The following is a 25,805-nucleotide window of genomic DNA, read 5'->3' as shown; positions in this document are numbered from 1 at the left end:
GACTCACTGTAAATACAGCCCATTCAGAGAGTGATCAATTCCACGAATTGGAGAAACTGACGGGTGAATGGGACGATTGATTTGACGTAATGAGGGGTAAGCGCTTGCCACACAAGAGACGTTACGCAGGCTTGCACGAAGCAAACAAAAGTCATTGGATTCATAAAATTTTGAATGCAGACACCACAACTGAATATCGGGATGGCTTGCATTTCAGCACGCACCAAAATTTCACAGTCTGCCCACGGATCAATACCAAAAGTCATTTTCAGCGAGTAGTCAGTGACATGGTAAGGTGCTAGTGTTTTGGACATTCAATGAAGTTAAGCTCTGAATTCGGAAACAATGAAATGTAGCGGTAATTAATCCATTTAATCTATAAAGTGAGAATTATCACTCACAATGTGAAAGGATAATTGGTATTGATGCTGCACAAGACAACAAAGTAGGGACATTAGCAAAGATCAGTAGCTACAGATTGGCGGGTGATAAAGGAATTTTGAGGGAGTTGCTGTCAATTTCCGTCACAAAGACCACCTTTTTTCTCCTCTTTAGACCCCCACCCTACTCTGACAAAGGAAACCATTGGTAGCATTAGTCTCTACATGTCTTTTGTGTTTTTTCGTCTCTTAACTCCATGGGTCAATACCGGGCATTCATGATTGGCCCATGTTGCTCTTAAGAGGCACTTTAAGACCAATTTATTAGCCGAATTGAGTGGTTGTCTGAAGTATGTACATACCATTCTCTCCTGCAGGTAGAACTGCACATTGTACAGCTTACAAGCTACAGTCTGTACACAGTGCAACTATGAATTAAGAGTCCTGTATTCTGAGTGCTGCAAAACTTCTGTATGATCATGTTTTGGGTGATTATACATGTATTTGCACATTGGGAAAACTATCATTGAATATTAAACTGCAGACACCAGCTTTACTAAGTAAGTGTAAACCCTACGGTTTTGAAGAAAAGCAGACAGAAAAATAAAAGAGTATCCCACAATATCCCACAACATGCTATCGTTGGTTACTATCATCTCAAACCATTTATTCTAGGACTAAGGCAAAGCAAACCCAAATGTCATGGAATGGATGGTTTAAAACTATGTGTGTTATCAAAATAGATTGTCATCTAAAAATTCAGTTGACTGACACCAGAATAAGGAAGTTTTTGATCAAAACCATAGTTTCATCAAGTAAACACACCAAAGGTAAAGACACTTCTGTACTACATGTTTCAAATGAACACACACACACACACACACACACACACACACACACACACACACAAAGCACATACATGTATCACATGGTGAAACATTCAGGGTATACTGAATGCATTGATCACTGTCAATTTTGGCTGCAGGGCACAGAGCAGAGACAGGAAAATTTAAATCCAACTTAATCTGTCTCAAGTCAGTACTTACAGAGGATCTCCAACACGCTGACGAGTGTGAGGCCATCGGATACACTCTTCCGAAAATCCGTCAGTGGTCTGTGCTTCTTCTTCTTCAGGACATTATTCAGCCAGGTCAGATGTTCCTATGACAAAAGCAAAAAGAAAATATGACTACTGCAAGTGTCACAAGTCTACACGTATGTAGCAAAAATAATGTGCTAATCAATCCCACCTGCCCTTGTACATTTGTCTAGCAAGCATGTACAAATTGTAGTGTTGGCAGTGTAACTTTCTGAAATCTTAAACTTGATGATGATGGAAATGTAACATTGTGTGATCGTAACTGTTGCTCAAATCAATGCAAATGATGCCATGGGATAAAGAAATCACAAGCAGGTAGTTTACAAGTACAGTAATATATGAGCACTGTTGTATCTACACTTTACCAAACTCTGCAAATCAGAAAAAACAAGATCGAGCACAAAATACATGTTACACACTCTTGCATTAAATAGTCAAGACATATCAAACCTGAATAGAATACATGTATTTCCATTCTAAATGCCATTTTACTCACTTCAGATCGCTTGAATACATTACATTCCAGCAAGGTCAACTAATTGTTCTTAAAAAAGAACAAATAAATGCAATAGTCAATCCATTCACAGGGACTAGTATAAACTAGATAAGGCAATATGACTCCGGTATGCCAGTGATTTACTGTACAACTACATAAAAACACACCTTCTCCTCCGTACCGAGACTGGAATCTCTGCGAAGCCGCAGCGAAAATGACCCTGGCCGCTTCTGCCTCTGAAATGGCTTGACCGAAGTGGCCATCACGTGGCAAAATCAGTGGATGTGATGTATCTCTCTTTTTTTCTTCAGACGACTTCAAAGTTTGACGGCGAAACACAAACTTTGGTGGTTCAGGAACCATTAACGAACCTCCATTTCCCTCAGGACAAAGTGCACCGAATTCCACACACAGTTTCAGCACGGGGCATGCTACGATACTGCCACACACATTAGCTGCTACCCCCTTCTTGCTACAGCTATCTTTCCCGTTCAACAGCGTCGTATCTCGATGGTAACACTACCTTTGGGCCATCGATTGTAACGATAAGGGCTGCACAGTGTACCCACTTTATTGGTTGATTTCCGAGTTGAGGCTCTGCAGAGCTTGTGTACACACAATTGGTCTGAAGTGCGTTGGTCAACAAATCGGCCAATGGCCAACCGAAACAAACAAACGATACCTATCGCCTTCAATTTGTTCCTTTGTAATCAGTCAAGATGTGTCCCCTTCGGTTTCATTCACATTAAATGTGCTACAAATAGAGCAAGTCATACCAGTACAGGACAACCAAACTAACAGCTTATCATTATATAAAGAGATTTCTTAAGATTAAAGATTCATGGACATGTCATGAATGCAGAACATTGGCCTTTTGAATGGAGAGAAGAAATTCTTCGGGATACCAAAAAAATTTAACATAATCTCTCAAAGAGTAACTAATCTGCCTTGCATATGTACAATTTGATGTACGTGTACACGAATGCTTGAATAAGACATGATCTTTCAAAAAGTTAACTACCTTTTAGATGTTTTTGTATTGATGTACATAATGGGAAAGCTGAAAAAAGCCCTGATGGAATCATGAAAGCGCCATTCTCAGATGAATAATAATCCTCAGAACCATGATGCCTTTTCTAGGTGTCATATCAGTCTCAGCTGGAAAAAAAAAATCATGAAATATAGCATATTGTATTATGGCAACAATAAAAAGCATAGTTTGCTCACTGTAATGCAAACAAATATCTCAGTAGCCCTGTGATATTCACGCTGTCGGGAGTTATCCCTTAAAATTCATTTGCACCATATCTCTCAGCCTGAGCCCTCCACTGTGTATTTATACAGTCAAGCAACACGCTTGAAGCGTAACCAATAAATTATGTGGCCTAACTGCATGTTATTGATCACCTGTCATTCTCATGCCATCTTGACATATAATGTATCCCAAAAGATGGACCTGGTTGTTGTCATTTCCTTTTTTCTCTCTCTCTCTCTCTCTCTTTGGCTGCTGGCATGGTTCCGAATATTGAATTTCACATTATTAGAATTTATTTGCTGCCGTGCCTGCATTCGTGAACATTTTGTCTTCAATCATGATTTGGAACAATAGCTCAAAACATGATATTGAATGTGGACATGTCCAACTGAAATAAATTCCATGTTTATTGCACAACCAGCATTGCCACAGTAATTCTAAGAACCCTCCATCCATGAAAATTGAAGTTTAGAATCACCATATATCGAAGTTTGCATGTCGGAGCTGCGAGAGCTCAACAAACAAGAAAAGGAAGGGAAAAAAGTTTATTCATATCAACCATGAAGCTGGTTTTGTGGTTCTACTGCCCATGCATGGGGCAAGGTACTTTGCAGGAATTTCTCCTTATGTCAGTTGTAAATCTATGCCACAAGTTAGATCCCTGTCAATGACAGCAGACAATATCCCCATTCATCAATGGCAATAGCTTCATCTTCAGATTCAAGGAGATTATTGAAGTGTTCACAGCTAAATCCTCTACACTCTTTTCTTCCTTTCTCTCAAGAGTAGGCATCGGCCCAGTCTACAGCTTCAAGTACAGAATTAACAACTGATGCATCTCTGAATTCCTTTCTTTCCTCAGTGGCAGCCATAGAAAAGAGATTCTTCTTTGACTTTTAGAGCATCCCCAGTTACTATGGCACTTCAAACACTGAAAACTGCAGTTGTATCTGCTGGAAACTTTTATCTGCTGAAAGGTACGGCACAGTAATCAGACCTCTAGCAGGAAGTCTGCAGCAACCACACCTCCCTATCCGATGAAATTGATGAAGTCATTGACAGTATTCCCCTTCTTTTGATGTGCTACTGTAAGTACTTCAATCAGACACAATACAAGCAGCTCCCTTTTTCACTGCACTGAAAGGAACTACATGTACTTCCTAATACATTAAATGAGGTCTGGTTTCACTGATGCTATACACTTAAACTTTCATCAGATTCTGTACACAGTTCATGCTTTCTAATCCTACCTTTCATTGAAATATGAAAATATCAAAGCATCCAAAAGAAACCCTTATGTACCACCCCCCCCCCCCCCCCCAACCAAAGAAAATCCATTTTGTTCTGTTTTTTCCAAAAACAAGTGCTGGATAGGGTGTGATAAAAAAAAATGCTATTCAAGACGACATCACCTAATTAATGACAATTGCCGTCAAATTTGTCAAACATAAATCATGCTATAGATGTTCCTCTTGTTGTTTACACTGTATACTCTCTTTATATAAGATTGCATACTATCTGTACTTAAATAAATTCCACATATGCAATATGCAAGAACAAGCCTTTTTCACATGGTGTATCATCAGTAATTACAGATCAAGCTTGCTATCTTACTTTAATACAAATGTATCTGTGCATAGAGTAACAGCAAAAGGAACATATAATTGTATGTCTGTATAACTTCACACTCTCTCTCTCAGAAAAACAAATTGTCTTCACAAATCATGCTGTAAGTCTCGAGAGCATAAAGTCACCCATCCCTTGAAGTCCAAGGAAGTACTCTAAGTCCCAGAGTGTACTCTGAGAGTGACCGCCTTCCGCAGAGACGCTACTCAAGAGCTGGCACCAGCATCCGATGAGTGCTTTCGAGAGCAAACCATCGTCAAAAAATTCCAGCCCTTCCCACTCTGCAGCCTCTTGATTCGAGGCCACCTACCACAAATGATGTTTGCTCTGCACTGGACAACAATACCCAGACTCTTTCGGGGCTCGTTCCATGGGACAAAAGTAGCGCACATGGTCTTTGGCAAACCTCTCTGACATTAGAATGCCATTTTGCAGCATAAATGATGCTACTTCATCCACTTATAATGATGTTATTCTACCCACTTGCTATTGTGGAGTCCTCAATGTCACCCATGTAGTGAATACATAGAGCTTGAGATGTTTGCAAACAACTGGGATAACAAGAATAACATAATGATGGCTCCATGTATACACGTATTCATCTCAGGAAGAGTTTCCAACTGACATAAAAATGTTTTCATCGGAGCAGTTACTGTTTCCTCCATAAAAAAGTCTAATCACCTGTTATATGTTTTCTTAAAGGCAAGGCAAAAAAAGCATTTGATTGGTAGGTTGTACATCAACAACCACAATATTTTAAATGATTGTTCGCATAATTTTCAACCAGATGTCTGGATGTCCCGGGTAAAATTTGAGTCAGACTGCCATTAAACTTGCGTCCTCAGCAAATCACTTCATCCATACAGCTCTTCCGTACCAACATGTTTGAAGGAGTGCTCAGTAGGAAGGTGAATGTGTGTGTGTGTTCATGCATCTTCAAAAACAACTTCAATCGGGGATATTGTAGTGTTTCACTCCAGGCAACCAGGGATACATTTCACACCAGGCATGTGCCTATTTGTTCAGAGTATCTAAAACAAATGGAAAAGCACCTGCCCATTCTGCATAATTAGGACCTCTACATGTATGTATGTAGGCAAATGGTTTCACACTATTCAAATGGGGAAATTTCAAAATTTTTACATGTATCCTCGACTGTTATACAAATGTACGTACGCACCCACACACTACATGAAGTCATATTTTTTTGCTTACTAAACTGAATCTGAGTATTATTTTTTATGAGTTTCAATTTCAATTATTCAATTTATTGGAACAATTTTTTTTTTCAGAAACAAATAACAGAAATGTGCCTGGTTACCGTGAGAAAACTTTCATATCCCTAGTTGAAGCATCTTCCGAGAGAGAGTGTGTGTGTGTACACATGGATATGAAACGAAACAAAAAAAAAATCAGATTGAGTACACTGTATGTGGGAGATTGAATTCCGTTTGTGTCTGTAATAAAGAGTTCACACTTGAATTAATGCTCCTGAAGATGCAAAGTAGAAAGTAGTAGAGAGTAGATAGTAGAAAGGCTGTTCATAATAACAATAAAACAAACATTAAACAACAAATGGCATAATTCCTATTAAAGCATTGATATCATTCTCAGTTTTTTGCTTTATGGTCCTACCTCACACTCCTGAAGTTCCCATTCTCCCCGAACCGTGTACTTGACCGGAAGGGGGTTTTTTGTCTTCGGGTACAGCCCGCGCTGGGACGGCACGAATCCGTTCTCCCGCGACTTCTCGTACGCCTTCTCTGATTTGGCCGTCCAGGACTTGATCGGCTGCGGCTTCAGGGGTCGCGGTCCCGAGGAGGGCGCTGACCCCAGGTGTCCCTTGATGACCATCATGGCAGCTGGCTTGCGGGACTGCACTCTCATGGATATGGGACGGTCGGTGTTATCATCGTTTGGAATGCCAACAAGGGCTACATCGATTCATCCAAGAGCCGTGAGGGGATATAACGGTGGTAAGCAAGACCACTACAGTGTACTTATAGAAGTCACTACAACCTATTGCTTTCCCAAACAATCTCAATCTGTTGTTGTTGTTTTTCAATACTTCTTTCACACACAGTCCCGGCAAAATGATGAATGACAGATAACAACTGAATCAATTATGGTACTCGGCCGAAGTAAAAGAGAATTGCATTATCTTGTCTCTGTTACTGATGCAGTAGCTCATCGTTTTCAATATATCATCCACACGACGACTCCTCTAAAACATTTTTCTGTCTGGTTTATTTCCCAAGAAGACTCCAAGAACTTTGGACACCTGTGATGACATTGGGCTTCATTCTTGTGATTATTTCAGTGCCAGGTCCTGGTAAAACTCCACAAACCTGGATGCACAGAGGGAGAGAAAAAAAAAACCACAATGAGATTATCAATTTCCAACATTTCTAACATCACACACTGGAATATCTTATCACTGTGTCATTCTATCATTGCATAGCAATGCACATGGTGTATTTCCTTTAGTGAAATACAAATTTGTCATTACAATGTACTGGCGTGAATTCTGTATTGCACCAATAGTAATCTCCACTTCCATTGTAGAAGAAATGGGAGAATTTGCTGCAGTGAACTAAAACATAATGTGACTGAATCTGCTTCACACCATACTGTACATTCCACTGGGCATTAACACATAAAAAATACTTCACATGATCTACTGTCATGCAGTAACTGTAGCTTTGTGTGATGTACGGCTCAGTGAAATCTAGATGTCGCAATAGATCAAAGACTGATCCCCCCCCCCCTCCCATTCACGCATGCATCTTTCAAAAATACCTAAATGGTAATAAAAACACCCATTTCCCTTGTCACTTCAATATGAAAGGATGGCAATTACACATGTACACTGTACAGATGGCAGAATTTGTGACCAAATGGGGTTTTTCTTTTCTTTTTTTTTTCTTCTTTTTTTTTTTTTTGCAGTGAGACCTGCTGAACAGACAACCTAAATGCACATTCATCAGCACTTGGGCTGAAAAGGTCTGTCTCGTGTTCAAAAAAGGGCACTGAAGCACATCTACAGGCGTACTACGATCAGCATGGCTTAAATCAGCGGCCATGGAAGCCAATGAAAAACAGGTTCTATTCATAGTTATCTGGCACGGTCTGAATGCCTATTTACAGTTATAAAGCCCAGTTTTTAAGTGTTATTTCGTACCAAGTGAGCTTAGCCTGTACAATGTTGGTGCTATAAAAAACTAAGTCCACATTCATTCCAAAAGAACTTTGTATTTCACATGTGCGCTGGCCACAAGACAGTTACTGTATTGCATCACTAACATTCCAGGAATGCTCTAAAAATATCAGTGTGTACTTTCACTGGCTTATATCCACATGCAGTACTGTAAATGCCCAACATGCACATACAGTGTATACTCATCTAAAAAGTTTGTTTGGTACAAGACAGGTACAATTGTATACACGTACAGTTTTGTACATGTACAATGTACAATAGTACCTTGCCTTTATAGAAATATAAAATGAAAAGGGGTAAAAAATAATAACTGCAACTCATCATTAGTTTGATTATGCATTGTTTCAAAGAGTGATAGAACATGGTTTTAAAAGTTGAATTGCAGCACACTTGTACTGTACACCTTTTGTACAATGTACACATGTACAGTGTATTTGAAATTGGTGTAGACGTTACACTGCTTTACTGCAACAATAGATATAATTTGATATACATGTACATATATTTCTGTTACTCATGACAATAAAAAAAAACATCAAATTTGCCTTCTTGTATGGATTAAAAAAGAGACAGGTTATTAAATGGTAGGGAGATAAATATTTTGAATATATGATAAAAGACCACACTAGCTGCCATATGGCTCAGTAGATAGAACCGCAGACTATTTATTCTCAGGTCCCTGGTACAAGTCCCCTGTTCAAGTCCCCTAGAGCCAGCACAGATGTGCCTTTAGGCCAGTCACTTTATTCTCATTGCCTACAAATCTTCAAAGGCAATTTCAAGCTGCCTGTATCAGTTCAGTGGTAGCATTCATTGCCTCCCAAGCAACCATGTCTACAAAACTAATCATACCTGCCATTATATTGCACAAAGCTTTGATGTGTTATGGTACATTTAAAAGTTTGTTGCAATTTGTACATACAGTGACTGCTATTTGACTGCACTTCTTGAAACAATTATTTAATGAACAAAGACAGTTCATCTGTGTTGCTCATTCGATGTATCTTTTATGTATGACAGAAATACTGTTAAATGCAAAATATGATAGTATTCAACCATTTCAAAAACACACAGACAAAAACATGCATAGAATATATAATGTTTCTGTTATAAATGTATGTCGATTAACCCCCCCCCCCCCCTCCCTTCTCTGTGAAAAGGGATGATTGCAAGTTTGTGTCTCTCCCATTTGGGGACAATGTGGAATGCATTGTAGTTTGTAGACAATGGATGAATGGAACAACATTGTACAGTACCTTAGTAGGAAGTGGAAGTGTGACAAAAAAAAATCAGTGGTGAATTGTTCAATTCAGAGAAGAGGAATGATGGCACAATTTTCTGTGACAAAATCATATTCATTAAAGATGACAAATGAGAATTGACAATGAATGAAGTTTGACACAATGACAGACTACCTAGAGTCATCACATGGATAACTAGCAAATGTAAATTCCTGACACAAGTTGGTCACACTTGGACTAAGTACTTAACGGTTGCAGAATTATTCGTTACAAATGGGCATTGCATAATGTATCAAGTTGTGTAATCCTCTACTCAATGGTTGCCAAACAGACTACACCTGATCACTCTACATGTAAATCTGCACACATCCTGCAGATATTCATCATCAAACTGTACAAATACAATAATTGTAAGTGGCCATCATTTACAGCCAGTACTTCTTCAGCAGTTACAAGGCCAGCCCATGCCTTCAATTACACCATTTCTACATAACAGAAGTAAAATCAAGTGACCAAAATGCAACTTTACTTGAATGTGATTTTTAAAATCTTCTATGGCATATATGCAATTCATTCAAAGAAAAACCACAAATGACACAGGGGCTCTTTGACCACAGAATGACATCATGCAATCCATCCTGTCTTGTCCTTTGCCAAGCTTATCATTAGGTTTAAAAGATGCAGAGCCACACACAACACCGGTCCCTCCCTCCATTCTTCAAGGCAGACTCACACAAAATACCTAAAACCAACAGTATTGATCTGCTGTCCCCAAAATAATCCAAAGTCTAAATAGTATCACCACTCTGCCAAAAAGGCATGTGCACACAGCCCCAGAGCAAACACACCTTCCTCGAGTTCCCGTTTTCCCCCCTAAGAAATTTGTTTTGGAAACAAAGAGCTTCTGGAGGGCTACCACCATCAATGCAGCAGCAAGAAAGAAAAAAGTAACAATTATGGCACAGAAAAGGCATTTATTGTCGGAAGGAGCTATACACATGTACTTGTCTCATCTGGACAGAACTTTTCAATCAGTGTATACTATATCACCTTGTTTGAATTGGGGTTTGTCAAATTGGAACTACTCAATTCAAAAATATTCAGGGACATGTTTTAACAGTAATTAGAGAGAAAAAATGTGTGGACATGCAAACCTCTTTGCTCTATCAAAACATGAGGGTTTTGAAATTCTTTAGGAGTATGCATGGCCACTGGACATAAAGAATTAAGACAGAGAAATTGCAAATATATCCTTGTAACCTTTTCTAGTTTGATGCTTTCCAGTATTTAAAAGGGAAAGAAAAAAACTAATCTCAGTCCAAATTGCAAAATAATAATGATGTGCTATTTTGCTGTACAACAAAAACAGAAACAGTAAAATTTGATGTATCAACTGTAGGATGTTCATCTAGTTGAAAGCACTGACATTCAGAATGAAGAATTACTGATTTTTCCCTTCTTTCTCTTTTAATCCTTTCCATTTACAGCTCTACAATTCAAATGATAACCTGCCATGCATCCAGATAGAATTACAAACAGTAAATCTGTGCAGTTTTGCTTTGCATTACATATTGTATATGGAAATTATGTTAATCCTTTAATGAGCTTCCAATGACAGGGAAGTGTTGTGCATACTGGTGTCAGTATTCTAAACTTTACATTGTAGCCACTGGACAAAGAAATCATAATAAAGTCATATCAAGCTTTAAAAAGTGACTTATCACTCACAGTCCTGGTGACAAAATCTTGATAACAGCACCTCAGCTAATATCACATGACTCTTTTTTACCTTCTTCTGGTCCCCTCCCCATCTTTGATTTGAACCCTCATTTTGAAGCTTCTGTTTAATTTTGGACAGTCCCAGTTAAATGAACAAGACCAATTTTGCTACTATTTTGCTACTCTGGTAAATAAACGCTGTACATCAATATTTTTGGTGCAATTTAACTTTACACATTGTGCTGATGTTTCGATTGCACCTACACTGTACACTAACCCTGGGGTGCTCCTTCACACAGTTGAACGCTTGACTTTCTGGCTGGTCGCAGTTAATTGTATGTACACATACTGTGTATAATTATGTACATTGCAGTATTTGCAAGCTGTAGAGTATACAGTCTTTCTTTCTGTTGAAATGAATTTCATCTAGTTTTTCAAATAATTTTTTTTTTTTTCAAATGACTTGATCCTACTGTCCCTAATCAACAACATGATTTAGCGAAAAATTCATAACACAATCAATGAATAACTTTAATATAATTGTAAATGTTACCACTTGTGGAGTTATGGAGTGGATAGTAACTGAAAATAAACATTTCTGAAATATATGTCTATAAAGCAAACAGGCATAATGTTGACATTATTATTTTACTAAAACACAAGCCAGTGTAAACGTACCTCCACACAGTATGCATGACAAAGTTTTATCCTCGGTATGAAAAAATAGTATGATAGGTAATCTTCTAGACCCTATTTGCTATGGCTCATTCTCCTCTTCTGGAGTAGCTACAACACTGCTTGATTAATATTTCAATAGGTTCTATTATTATCCAAGTCCATTGATTGTGTGTCAGAATTTTGTAACGTTAGATATCTGTTTTAGTTTTACACAGAGCGTCTTCGACGAAGTGAATTCCAGAGTTGCAGTATCCCTGCAGCTTTGTTCTTCTGACTTTCAATGACGAGTAGAAACTATAATCTTACAAGAGATCAAATATCAAAATTATGTGTAAACCACTCGCGACGAAAGATATTACCATGACATGAGTATGACCCACTACTACAGCTAGGCCACGCCACCACGCCACCAGCAGTCAACACTCACCTGACCGGGAGAGTTACGGCCGCTATCCTGCCACTGGACGCCTGTAGTCCCTCGGATAAACCGGTGAACAGCTAACGTTAGATTCTCCTAAGCAGTTACAGTAGTTTCACTTTCATAGTCCACTTTCACAATCCGTGCTACGCATCTGCCGCAATACGCATGTTTTCAAACAAATAATTTACTCACTTTTTATGAGGTCACCGTAAGAACTCTTTAAATTCCGCACAGACGCTTGTGCTTCGACGACGTTTACGGAGAATGATTCACACTTTCAGCACGCACTTGACGCAGTATGTCCATTCATAGACATGTTGTACGCATGTAATAGGGTCAGTGGCTGGTGGTCGCGTCGGCAATTCATTCCAGTTACAAACCCTGTCGATTCTTCTTACTTTACTTTACCTTCGGACGTCCGCGAACAGGGGACGCCTCGGTCGTCAGCTTGGGCATTTACTTTGACAACACGACAATGGTCCTTCTCATTGGCTGCCTGCTGCAATAGGAGAAAGCATGGAACTGCTGTATTGTACGTACGTGCGAGTGCCAAACAGTGCGACGTGACTGAATACTGTACCACTTTTCAAAACACGCTTTCATTGGAGCGAGCCCTTCCGAGCTGGCGCTCTGCGACTTCGTCCCTCTGGCCACCTTGCAGGTTGCCTCATCAAATGCACTCGAAAGCGCGCACTACGAGTACATGTACAACTGAACAGTTTGGTGACGGTGGCGCCACTTGCTGTCCATGGCGCCTCCCACTTGCTGTCCGTGGCGCCTCGACGGCAGAAAAGGGCGCCTTGAAGGCAGGAAAGCTCCCTTTGCACACGCTGTTATTCATAAGCACGCTTTGTCAATGCCACTTGGTTTTGAGGTTTTTGTTTCGTTTTGCTTTTTTTTTTGTTTGGGTATTTTTCCGCCAGCTCGAAGTCAGTCATGTTGAAGTACTAACTGCATGCTATGAGAACTGCTAAATGTTGTTGCTGTTGTTTCTTTATGTGTCCAGTTTGCCCCAACAGCAAATTTAACTGCATCAATGAGTTCATCCAATTCTCTTGGATTTTGAATCCCAGTATGATGCCCGCTTATGATCGTCGTGAACATAATATATGTATATATATATATATATATATGTATATATATATATATATATATTATATATATATATATATATCCATTCACGACCTTTTGGCTTGACATACCTTTGCAATTCAGTGAAATGTATTTACATCTATTTCACACAGTCACAGAACTAAACATCCTGGTATGTGCACGGTTTAAGTTTTATTCGTTTTGTGATGATATATTAAACACACACACACATAAAAGCTTAGGCAATTACACAAAGGAAGATAATTCAGAACAGGAAGTCTAGGATATGCCTAAAGAAGAAATCCACCCAATAAGATAAATAAGCCTCAAAAGAAATAGAAAAATATTCCCTACTGAATGATACAAAAATAACAAAAATTGGATAAGAATTAAGGAAGATATGACATTTTGAAATTTCACAATTTTTCTCAGAACATTTCTTGACCAGTCCCTATGAATATTCAAATGAGTGAAATGATGATGTCATGCCCTCATAATTTTTCATTTATGTCATATATGAAATTCGGGGGGGGGGGAAATGTTGTTTTTAGCTAATAGAAGTAAAAGCATGTTCCCATACCAAGATATATCAGAGTTAACATTTCTTCTTTTTTATTTTGGGTGGTTTTAAGACAAATTTTATATCTATACAGCTGAAATATGAGATTTTTGTCATTTCTGTATTTGAAATGAATAAGAAATTGTGTGAGCATGACATCGTCAACTTGCTGATTTAAATATTCATAAGGACTGGTCAAGAAATGTGAGATTTCAAAATGTCATATCTTCCTTATTTCTTATCCAATTTTTGTAATTTGTTTGTAATCGTTCTGTAGGGATTTTTTTTCTCTTTCTTTAGAAATTTATTCATTTTTGGGGTGGATTTCCTCTTTAATTGAGCCATTCATTAACATCCCGGTCATCAAAATTGCCAACACTGCACAATTCTCGGTGGCGAACACGCAATGAATGTGCCTTGCTGTATGACATATGTATTTTTTTTTTCTAAGACATACAGAAATAAGCCCTACAATTCTTAACGCGAAACCATTTCCTTCTATTTGCACAGCTAGAAACAAAAACAACAGGAAGAAAAAAAAAAAGCTTAGTCATATTCCATGAAGGCTAGTGAGACCCTTCGCGTAATGCCGATGAATAGTCTGTGTATATGGGACACATCCATAATACACACACATGTTTATATATAATGTAAGTAATTCGTATATAGACCACGTGTTGGTCAAAGGCAAGGTGCCGGAAAATGTGAGCTTTGAAAATAAACTGTTGATGTTGAACTACAGCACGATAAATTTTCCCTGTTCCTGGTCTCCTTCGACTGATGATACTTTTTTTTTTCAACGATGTTTATTCTGTTCCATTCAAAGTAATAGAAAAAAATAACAATTTTCATTTGCTACAATTGAAATGACGAAAATATACATTTGTGATCATAATAGCAAATTTGCTATTGCTGTACATAATGACATAACAAAAATTACATTTTCATGAACAATTATCAATTTACATACAGTCACTTCCCCTATGCTCTCAAAAAATTGCTTAAATTTAACAGTGATAATTCAATTCTTCTATCATTAATCTTAATAATCATCCAAATGAATTATGCAGCAAAATTATACAGTGATAAATAATGGAACCATATTATTTATCAACCAATACCCGCCCACCTAGTAACTCATATCCCTTACTGAGTCCCTATGACCACCCCCACCAGTTCCCTCCCTTCCTGTTTCCTCCCCCACCCCTATCTGTACACATGCAACACACAAACACACACAAACACACCCATACACACACACACATACACATGCACCTAATTTGGTTAACTGCTCTTGCCTACACATTACAATATAGTAAATATAGTTATATAATCAGCCCGCCAACAGGCTGACAGGAACGCATGGGAAAGGAGGGGGAGAAAATACAACACAACACAAGAGAAAAAAAAAGAAGAAGAAGAAGAAGAGGAGGAGGAATGAAGGAAAGGAAAAAAATGAAGAAAAGAAAGAGTGGAATACTATGGAAACATTACTATTTTCATAAAAGTCACAGACGTTGCACGTAGCTTCAGACTGGTTTATTCAACGAAGTCTCAAAATATTCCCATTTTTGTAAATGTACATGTAGCTTCCCAGCCTTGGTCGCAAGGATTTTTTCCTCATTTATCAATTCAACAATAATCTTTTGCATCTTTTCTCCAGTGGGTAACTTATTTCCCGTTCTAGATTTAAAAATGATGTATTTTATTAAAATAATCAAAGTATTTACACATTTTGATCTACTTGAATAACCAGAGATTCCCCCAAATATATCTCTCCAATCCATATTCCTTAACTCATTTATATCAAAATAATTAATTATGAATTCCCATAACGGTTTCACTTTAACACAGTGTAAAAATAAGTGCAGATAAGTTTCAGGCTCATGACTATGTTGGCAGAAGGAACAAAGGCTGTCTGTTACAAAACCAAACTTCATTAAACGCTCCTTAGTGTAAACTACGCCATGTAACATCATAAATTGAAATTATCTATATTTTCTTATCAATGTACACTTACTCGGTTTAATAAAAAGATCTTTCATTTCTTTGTTTGTATAATCATAGCTACTGTGGTCATCTTTAATTTGTAAAACATAAGATGACTGTAAATCTTCCACCATAGCCTCATATATTTTTATGCACACACGCGTGCGCGCACAAACACACACACACACACACACACACACACACACACACACACACGCATACATATGTGTATATATATATTATAATAGAAATATCTAGATTTATTCAACAAGTACAAATCAGATTCTGCTAAGAAGCACATATGCCTGCAGACTGTATTTGTGCCAGAAAGGATACAGAAATTACATAGAAATCCGCAGACTGCTGACGTTAGGTGGACAAAATGTGGGCTCAAGAGAAGTATTAAGACGATAAGGGATTTTTTTTTTATGGAGGAAAAACCGTTATGATACTGAGATTAAGAAAAAAAAGAAGGAAAGCTGTTAAGTATAGGAAGTAATTACAATGAAATTTTATGGATTGTTCCCCGAGTTGCGATCAAAAGAAAACAAATTGTCTTTATTACTCTGATTTATTGACTTCTATAAACATGAAGTTTTTAAAAGAAAAGAAAAGATTTTATTGCTCCCATGTTTTGAAATATCACACTTAATTTCCCTATCCATGTCGAAACTGGGGCTTTCAGACATCGAAGCATTGTAACTGCACGTATGAATTTACCTTTACCCATCATGCATTCGGATTGCAGACGGGATAACGATGTAATTATACCTTGATCTATCTCTACCTCGTCAGAATCTATATTGGCCCACTCAATTTTGTTCCAAAAGGCAATGATGCTTCAATATTACAGAAACCGAGACAATACCATTCTACATTGAGTGTCAAAATCATGTTTCCAAGTCACGTTCGAAGATGTTGAGTCACGCGGTGATAGAGATGCCATATTTTCGGGCTGATGTATGATTATTAGCTTTTCCCGAAATCACATTTCGACTGTTTTCACAACACATCGGTGCATGGAGAGTGATCATGATTGTCAGCGGAAGAGCGGTAATGAGATATTGGAATTGCAGGGGGGGGGGGTGGAGCAGAGAATATGGACTTTATTGCAATTTCTTCATCAGAATGAGGCCTCGGATTGGCTTGTGGATATGATATATTTCGAGTTTGAAAGATACTAGTGGTCTATTAAATATTGTATAAAACTTTCTCCCCGCACACGCACGTATGTGTGGACACCCTCTCTCACGCTTCCTCCTTTTGTAAATCATGTATTATAACGCAAAAATAAGACTTTTGTACATACTATTACTCACGTCGGGTGCATTGCTTGTGTAGGTGTCATACATCCTGAATTGATTTTCATTAAAAAGTATGAACCCCACGTATACTCCTTCTCTCGACCCTCACGCGATAAGCTATCACAGACAGGTAAAATTACTTCAATATACCCTCTTTATTCTGGGTTGTCACGAGTGCTACATACATACATACATACATACATACATACATACACATACATACACACACATACATACATACATACAATCATACGTGTACATTAACAAGGACTTTTAAGAAGAAAACATGTTTTCAAGTGTATCCTTCTTTTATTTCAATTTGGAACAGATCCAGAATCGTGGTCTCACGTGACACCGCTCCTTACTCGCGGACACTAGTACTTCTTCCAAACACTTTACATCGATGAAGATATGACCATTTGCAGTAATCATACTTTAACTGCACGTCAACATATATCATTTTATCAATTTTGTGCAATCTTTCAACAAAGATTATACCCAATTTTATCTTTTTATAATTTGAAATGTCCCTTTCTCTTAAGAGAACAAGAGAACTTAGAGAGAATAAAATCACAAATGATTCCATACAATCTGTGGAAAAGAAATAAGCATGACATTGTGTGCAGCATTTTCCATGACACCAATAATAAGCTATTGGATAAAGTTCGCAAAATTCAACCATTTCCGTTGTTAATTTGCTAAGGTAAAAAAAAAGAGGAATGTAATACTAATTTTATGTATTTAAAATAATATTATCTGTATGACGTAATTGTTGCATTGTGTCAAGCACAGTATGGAATGCTTTTTATGGTCAACTTACACTATGATGGTAATGCAGTCCTTCTAGCAATTAATTTCTGTACATCTTTACACTGAGCTCATTAAGACGACTAGATGCTAACAAAAACTATAACTGTTGAGAGTTTGCTTTAATTCAAGGATAAATGCAAATTGATACTGACCATGATTATCACCCCCTTCAATTCAAAATATACGAAAGGTGAGGGAATATCCGATTAAACTACACTGATGTATTATACACCGGCGTGATTAAGTAAACCAAAATATTAAAGTTACCTGCATAATTTTGACGTAGCTTTTCGGGATACCACTGTATCCGCACTAGTAACAAGTAATTAGTTTCGAAGGCTTTGTACACGTCTTGGTATACAAGTTAGTGATCTTAGTCACACAAAGGTGATTATAAATGCATGTATATCGCCATACAAAATCATGGTACCTAAAGCCTCTTATACACTATCCTTAGCCCCATGTTGCATGAAAGTCTATACAGAGTACTTAAAACGAATAAAACATGGATTCTCAAATTCTTCGTGTATAAACTGGCTTAATTTACGTTTAGTATTTTTAATAGATTGTGTCATATAAAACATTCACTTAAGGCAATATAATAATGATGTGCAAATTACAAAAAGAAACAATTTGCTATACTTTAATAGTATATAGAACCTTCACCGTAATATCTATTGGTTTAATCGAGGTCTAGTTTATTTGGGGCGAACAATCCTGTATACCCGAAGGCATGTTAATCCTGTATAAGTAAGAGAGGTCATTGTACAGTCGATTACTTCCCCCTTGAACGCACCTAAAATATTTCGAGTCCAAATTTTGCAAGGTGCAATACCTTAATTATACATACAGTGTGTATAGCAGACGGTCATAGACAGGATTAAGTCGACATTATTCTCACTTACAGTTTACACCGCCATAGCATATTACTGTGATAAACAGATCATCAACCTGACACTTCGTTTCTTCGTTTCATTCCTTTGCATTTTCTCTGCCAGGACATAATGGAATAAGTAGTTTAGCAAGACAGTGTCACTTGTGTGGATATAAATTAATTTCAGTTTGTTTGATAGGTTACGTTGTCACATACATTCCATTGTGACTGCATACGTCGCTATGATAATGAATGGTATGAGCGTGAATATTCTTGCAAATAGGGGCTTATTTCGATATATTGGCATGATTGAAAACGTTATGACAACCGTAAACAAAATAAAACGTGAGATCAGCGACGTGGAGTGTTGGGCATATTACCCCTCCTTTCATCAGACCGGTTTATGCCTAAAGCTTTTCCTGACAACCAAGGGGTTTATCTTAGGCGTGCCTGACGTAGCAAAAACTAATGCAAGCATCCTGGATTAAAAAAAGATACAAAGGTACTACTTGGAAAACGTCAAGTGAATATCTTGTGATCCTGGTGATAATTCAAAACACAGTGTAATCCGGCATATCACGAGAAAGGGTGAAAGAGAGAGAGAGAGAGAGAGAGGGTATATGTGTGTGTGTGTGTGTGTGTGTGTGTGTGTGTGTGTGTGTGTGTGTGTGTGTGAAAAAGAATAGAAACAGAGGGAGGCCGGAAGAGATAGAGCAAAGCAGTAAAAAGGTGAAGACAAGGGGGGGACGGAGAAAGGTGAGTAAGGTGCGTGAACAGAATACGGAGTATACACGTACACGTATCGGCTATCAGTTGCCGTGCCCTGAAAATTCATCCATATTCATTGCAAGGGTGAGTCATTCAAATTAGTGTTTTCTCGAGGTGAACATCCGACTGATCATTCGATATGTGAAACCAAATGATCTTACTTCCATTAGAAAACGACTAGTTCACTTCGGTCTTCGATGCACGTTAAATGTACCACCTCAGATAACTATAAACTACCATTCTAGAATCATCTTGATTAAAGTTATGCGACACACATCCTACTTTGGTATGAGTACTGATGACTATGCAAATAATTACATGATATAATCACCTTTTAAGGTTATAGATATTCTTTCAATTTCGACCAACGAAATGATGGCCATGGAAGCCTTTGGCCTACTTTAGATTTGATTTTATTCTTTTCAAGGTAGCACACAATTAAATATCGTAACATAACGCTCAATATTTACACGAGTTTAATTGTCAAATCACACTTCGCATCGGATCGTTTCACTATAGTAACACTCGTGATTCACAATGACAGCATGCGCACGTCAATAGTCAGTATAGTCACATCATTATCCAAACATCACATGATTAATGTTTATCTTATTTTCTTGATGTACAGTAATGTTGGCACAAACATGAAACTGCATTCAGCATGGTAGCTACAAATTGTAGGTGTGCAACACCATTTCTTATGATACAGCGTCGTTGTCACTTTTTTTTTCACGGCATACAGTCAATTTAAACACACCAGAAGAACATGCATGAACATTGTTTTAATCGATTGCCTTACCATGATTGTAATTCTCATGTTATAAAGCACAATACAGTAGCAAGGAGGTCATTTTACAGTGAAACCCAGTTATAACGAGGTTTGTGGGACCACCGTTTCTACCTCAATATTACCCGTTCCTCGTTATAATCAATCTCGTCATAACGAGGTTTCACTGAAGTACCACCAAACTTGAGATCCCAGACTATCACAAACAAAACGGAATGCTTCGATGCTATGTTACATGGATTGCAAATACGAAGTACACGTGCTGGAATATGTATTCATTGCTGTGGAGAAAGGAAAAGAGATATTTTAGTAGATGCATATATACGCCACTTTTTCATACAGATTCGTAATCAGGATTTAATTTTGCCGAGGAAATCCTCTTGAATTCTTATCTGATTATTTGGATCGAATTTGAGAGAACTGAGATCAGCTGGTACATTGAGAATGGTGATATTTTCGAGCTCATGGCGGCGAGATGTGAGCTGGGTCTTGGCGGAGAACACGGTTGCCGTGCTGCTGTCTGGTGCCAGTACGCCCTCCGCCATTGAAATCATATTACGCAGAATATCCACCATGCGCTGGAGTCCATCGATGTGTGCCGCCATTTCGCTCTCCTTGTCTTCCTTAGTCTTGTGCAAGGTGGTGATGAGGCGGGCTTGCTCGGATTGTATCATGGTCAGAAATTCCCGCGCCCTTCGCTGGACATCTTTCTGTGCCTTGTCCGATCGTCGCTGGAGATCCTTGGCAATCTGGACCGTGCATTCGATTGCGGTGGAGAAGACACCAAGTTTCCGCTTGCAGTCGGCGAGGATGAGGCGTATTTGATCGCGTTCGCGCTCAGCTGCTTCGTTGAGGGTGACCACGCGATGGGGTGGACGAGCGTGGTCAGTCTGTCCGCACTCACTGCAAATGGCCATCTCGCATGCTTCACAATACACACCCACCTCTCTGTCGTCATGTTCGGGGCAGTAATAGACGAGAGTTGTGTTTTCTTCCCCATCCCCGGGGCTTCGGATGCATTGCCCCGCAGCTAGCCATGCCTCAATATCACGCATAACATGGTGGCGGAGCGCCTTAATGCGGCGGTGAGCAGTCACGCATTCCACGCACAAGAACTCACAGCAATTTAAGCATCGGGAGGATGCGGGCGAGTTATCCTCGCAGTTGGAGCAGGTGTATGTGGTCTCGTTAGGAACCCCGCATGGCAAGTCGTCGAGGGGCTTCTGGATGGATGTAACAAGGTCTAGAAGATTAGTTAACACGAAGTTGTTCTTCAGGTCAGCCACACCCTCGCCGTGTAGTGGGGTCTCCTCCCGACACGTCGGGCATATCACCGCATCATGTCCTGTCGGCGCCATACGGAGAAGACAGTCTTGGCAGAATGTATGCAAGCACTGCAAAACCTTTGGCCTTCTGAAGCTGTCCAGACATATTTGACACTCCAAGAAATCTCCAATCTTTTCTAGAAGCGACGATGCCGCCATTTTTTCCGTTCACCACCGACATCTAACTACGCATTATGCAGTCAAAGCAACGGGGAGCTCCGTTTCCCTCTCGTCTACTGAAGACAACGACGTCGTGTGCAATGGCTGCGTGCGTCGCGTGTACGCAATACACACCCATCTCCGTCGAGGCCTAACGTACAAAGAAGCACGACGGGATCGACCATTCATTGATATATACCTCTCCCACAGAGCGCTCCGTGTAACAGTTATAATATACTCTTGTTTGACTAGTCGTTAAAACCAGACCATTTCAGGTCAAAATGCTGATGTCTCAATAATCATGTTCCCCATGCAAATAGATTTGTCTGAATGTGTATCATCCATAAATCATCATTTCAAAAACATTTTCAACCGTCGATCCGCTCTGATGTCTTATCAGTCATAATTTTGGCTTTCCGGTTTCATCTAAAATACGTTTTCACACACATATACTTTTTTTTTTGGGGGGGGGGGAGGGCTTCTTATATTGAAAAAGAAGGGAAATAAAAATTTTCATTTCAAACAAAAATACGATGGCTGAATGAAAACATGAATATCTTATGAAGATATCATAATCTCTTTAATGGGTTATTTGTTCACTTATCCATTGATATACATTCCATGTAAATTGTAGATGATGGATAAAGAATATTGATCTTACACAGCCATGCAGGCAACTTTACTGTGATATTGATAATGTAAACCTGTTCAAATAAATTAGAGAAGAACTACAAAATGCCCATAATGATCAAGAGATTACAATGTGTTCAATAGTCTGTATGCGCAGACTACACTAAATCCTCGTGCCCATTAGCACCAACGACGAGAGATGAAGCTCGAACAGAACAATGATATTGCAAGGCAGGCGGGCAATGACAAACGGTGCGAAATTCCATTATCAAGTGGAATAAGTGGTGCCACATCACGCAAATCCTCTTACCAGTGTTCCCTAAAAAATAATAATAATTGGGATTTCAATCACCTCTTTTCTCCTTGTTGTAGACTCCCTCCCCCCTCCCCCAACACACACACTCACAAGCATGCCACATAATATGACTAGTATTATACAATCCACATACTGGTACTTTTATTCCGTATTTTTGTTTTATTTCCATTCACTCATTATACGTTCCACTTGAATGAATGAATGTATACAGAACATAACATCTCATGTCAAAGAATGCAACAATATCAACTGATTTTTTTTTTTTTACATAAAAAGACTTCCCTGCCTTCACAATCTACATACCAATACTGTAACAATATTTTTTGGGATAATTTAACGATTTGAAGGATTGCTGTATGAGTTCATTGATGATAAGAAGCAAGTTTATGAAGTATTCGTTTTCAAACAAAACATCATAAAAGTCAATATCATAACACGCATATATTCTCTCCCAACACTGCAAAGTATCGTGCACAAAAACAAAAAGTCGTTAGTTCATTTCAATTCATTATCATTTCCTTTATTTCATTTCCAATGCAATTGCAAATACTATTTTGAATAAACATAAGTACACAAAACCAATGCGCACTTTACTGTAATCAAGAAAAAGACTGAATTCAAAATCAGAACGGATTGGAAATGGAGGGGACTGCTAAAGAGCAGAGCTTGTAGTGTGCAGTCTCCTCATAAACAATAACTAATTGCCGAATTAACACAACGAGGCAAATGCCATAAGAAAGGAAAGAAAGACAATAGGACATACACACACTTTTTTCCTTGATATTTTATTGATTTCATTCAAATCCTTCATAAATCAACCCATTCTGGATGTAACATGAACATAAACGGTACAAATGCAATTCAAAACACAGACAAATCCTTTGTCAGTTTATACTGCAAATCATCTCTCTTCAACACGCACACACACACACACAAACACACACACTACCCTCACACACAAACACACACACACACCCTCACACACACACACACACACACAAACACACACACACAAGCAAATACAGGGCATTTCTCTTGTGAAAAAAAAGCGGAGAATTGAATAAGGGGTGTATCCGTGGAAGGAGTATCAGAAAGAGACAGAAGAGGACAGGGAAAGGGAGAAGGAAGAGGTGTTGGCGGGTCAAAAATCAACGAAACCAACGAGTTAGAGAGGGGAAAAGAAGATAAATGACTATGATAAAAAAGAGAACTGGAATTAGTGCTTACAGAATAGATAAATTACTGAAAATTCCTTAACTTAAAAGTGAAAGTATGAAAACTTAGTTTCTTTTATACCGTTATCAAGAAACTTCCAAAAGATAGGGCCAGATGTAGAGAATGTATAGATTTTGCAAAAATAGTCCTAGTCAAAAAAAGGCAAGTGCCGGCTAGGATATAAGTGCACAGTCTTGTTTTTAACGGACATGGAATTGAATACAAGATTGAATACTAGTTCAAGATACATCGTTGATCTTTAACATTCTACTTTCATGAAATAGAACATCAGCATGGCATCTCCATGATCCGTTACAAAAAAAAAAATGATATATCGATGGTTTTTTTTTTCTGTATAATATAAAAAGAGCATTTTTAGAAAGATTCAGCATTGTTCATAGCAGCTAAGTTTCCTTAAACGATGCGACATGTATAATTATAGAATCATAACATTCCAAGTGAGTTCATCATCAAGAATCAAGCCCTGGAATTTAATTGAGGGGACATGTTCTATTGCTGCATTTTCCAGAAAAATATTCCTTGGTAAACTTTCCATTAGTGAGTTACTAAAAAAAATATTGTTTTTTTCAAGGTTTATTTTTACTGTTTTAGTACTTATCCATTGAACTACTTCTATCATTTCATTGTCTAAAGTATCAATCAATACACTGCGATCAGAGTGAGATAAAATCTCGTTAGAATCATCAGCAAATAATAAAAAGAAAGAACATTAGTGACGAATTCGGCATATCGTTGCTATCAAGAACAAAATAAAAGAGGTCCAAGCAAGCTTCCTTATGAGATATATTACAGTTGACATTTCGTATAATAGGTGTAAGACCATTGATTTAAAAAAAAAAATGTTTGCGGTTAGTGAGGTAACTCCTGAACCACTCCTAAGCCCTTCTTCCGGATAATAATATAGTCGATGGTATCAAAAGCCTTGGAGAGGTTCAGGAAGACACCAATAGTGTGATAAAATTTATCAACGGCTTTTGAGACTTTCTCAAGGGAGGTAAGGATTGCATGAGATGTACAGTGTGTTTGCCGAAAACCAGATGATTTTATGAATATCTAAAAGCTCCGATAGTTTCGAGTAAACAATTTTTTCTAATAATTTCGAGATAGAGGTTGTGTAGCAGGGCTATTGGCCAGTACAGTCACTTTCCCATCACATTATATAGCCAAGCTTTTTGTTCTGCTTCATTTACAGAGGTCAAAGTGTCATGCGCTTGGCGATGGGAGATAATAACGGCAACAGTCCTCTTGTTTATTTCATCTTTCATATCCCCTGGCCTTCTATAGCATGTAAATGTTGAACAAATTCAATCATCATTAGCTCTCAAATCAATTATCCCCTTCATAGTTTAGAGCGTATAAACATCTATCTATCTATCTGTATATATATATATATATATATATATATATATAGATATATATAGATATATATACATATACATTTATGTGTATATATATATATATATATATATATATATATATATATATGTGTGTGTGTGTGTGTGTGTGTGTGTGTGTGTGTGTGTGTGTGTGTGTGTTAAATGGTAAACTGATGATGTTCTCGCCTTACAAGTCTCACATGTATATTTGAACATCGGAAAGCATCCAAAATGCGATTTGGATCAATATAGTTAAGTCACACGTTCTTCAAGTCACCATCATCTTAGTGGTCATTACAAAACCAGAATAATTCCATGTAAAACATTGTTCCATTGTTTGTTTCATTTGAAAAAAAGGAGGCTAGTTAAAACTTTTCTATTTGTGTCATTCAAAAAGACATTACTAAAAGTCTGTCTTCTGGTCAATGTGAAACTTAAGAGGCAATTA

General features: G+C 38.0%; 2 protein-coding genes across 2 annotated transcripts in view; both read right to left on the bottom strand.

Moving 5' to 3' along the window:
- The window catches only part of LOC139737774 (uncharacterized), a 43,793-nt gene extending 37,071 nt beyond the window's left edge, over window positions 1–6,722 (bottom strand). Inside the window, exons 1-2 of the mRNA XM_071648451.1 lie at window positions 6,492–6,722; window positions 1,427–1,541 (exon numbers count right to left, since the gene is read on the bottom strand). Coding sequence (XP_071504552.1) covers window positions 1,427–1,541; window positions 6,492–6,713 — 337 coding nt within the window. The 5' untranslated portion in view covers window positions 6,714–6,722. The remainder of the gene's footprint in view (window positions 1–1,426; window positions 1,542–6,491) is intronic.
- Window positions 6,723–20,524: 13,802 nt separating this feature from the next.
- Window positions 20,525–21,805, bottom strand: LOC139737752 (E3 ubiquitin-protein ligase TRIM56-like). The gene has a single exon (XM_071648431.1). It carries the CDS (start codon window positions 21,797–21,799, stop codon window positions 20,666–20,668), a length of 1,134 nt encoding a protein of 377 aa, XP_071504532.1. The 5' UTR covers window positions 21,800–21,805; the 3' UTR covers window positions 20,525–20,665.
- Window positions 21,806–25,805: the final 4,000 nt, after the last annotated feature.

This window comes from Diadema antillarum, unplaced genomic scaffold (assembly GCF_040938485.1).
Source record: "Diadema antillarum isolate AM-2024a unplaced genomic scaffold, OU_Dant_1.0 scf00000029, whole genome shotgun sequence".
Taxonomy (NCBI): domain Eukaryota; kingdom Metazoa; phylum Echinodermata; class Echinoidea; order Diadematoida; family Diadematidae; genus Diadema; species Diadema antillarum.
The sequence above is the reverse complement of the archived record's forward strand: the minus strand, read 5'-3'. Positions and strand labels throughout refer to the sequence as shown.

Bases quoted from the DNA above. Each gene is read 5' to 3' on its own strand.
- LOC139737752 (XM_071648431.1), bottom strand. From the start codon at position 21,799: ATGGCGGCATCGTCGCTTCTAGAAAAGATTGGAGATTTCTTGGAGTGT.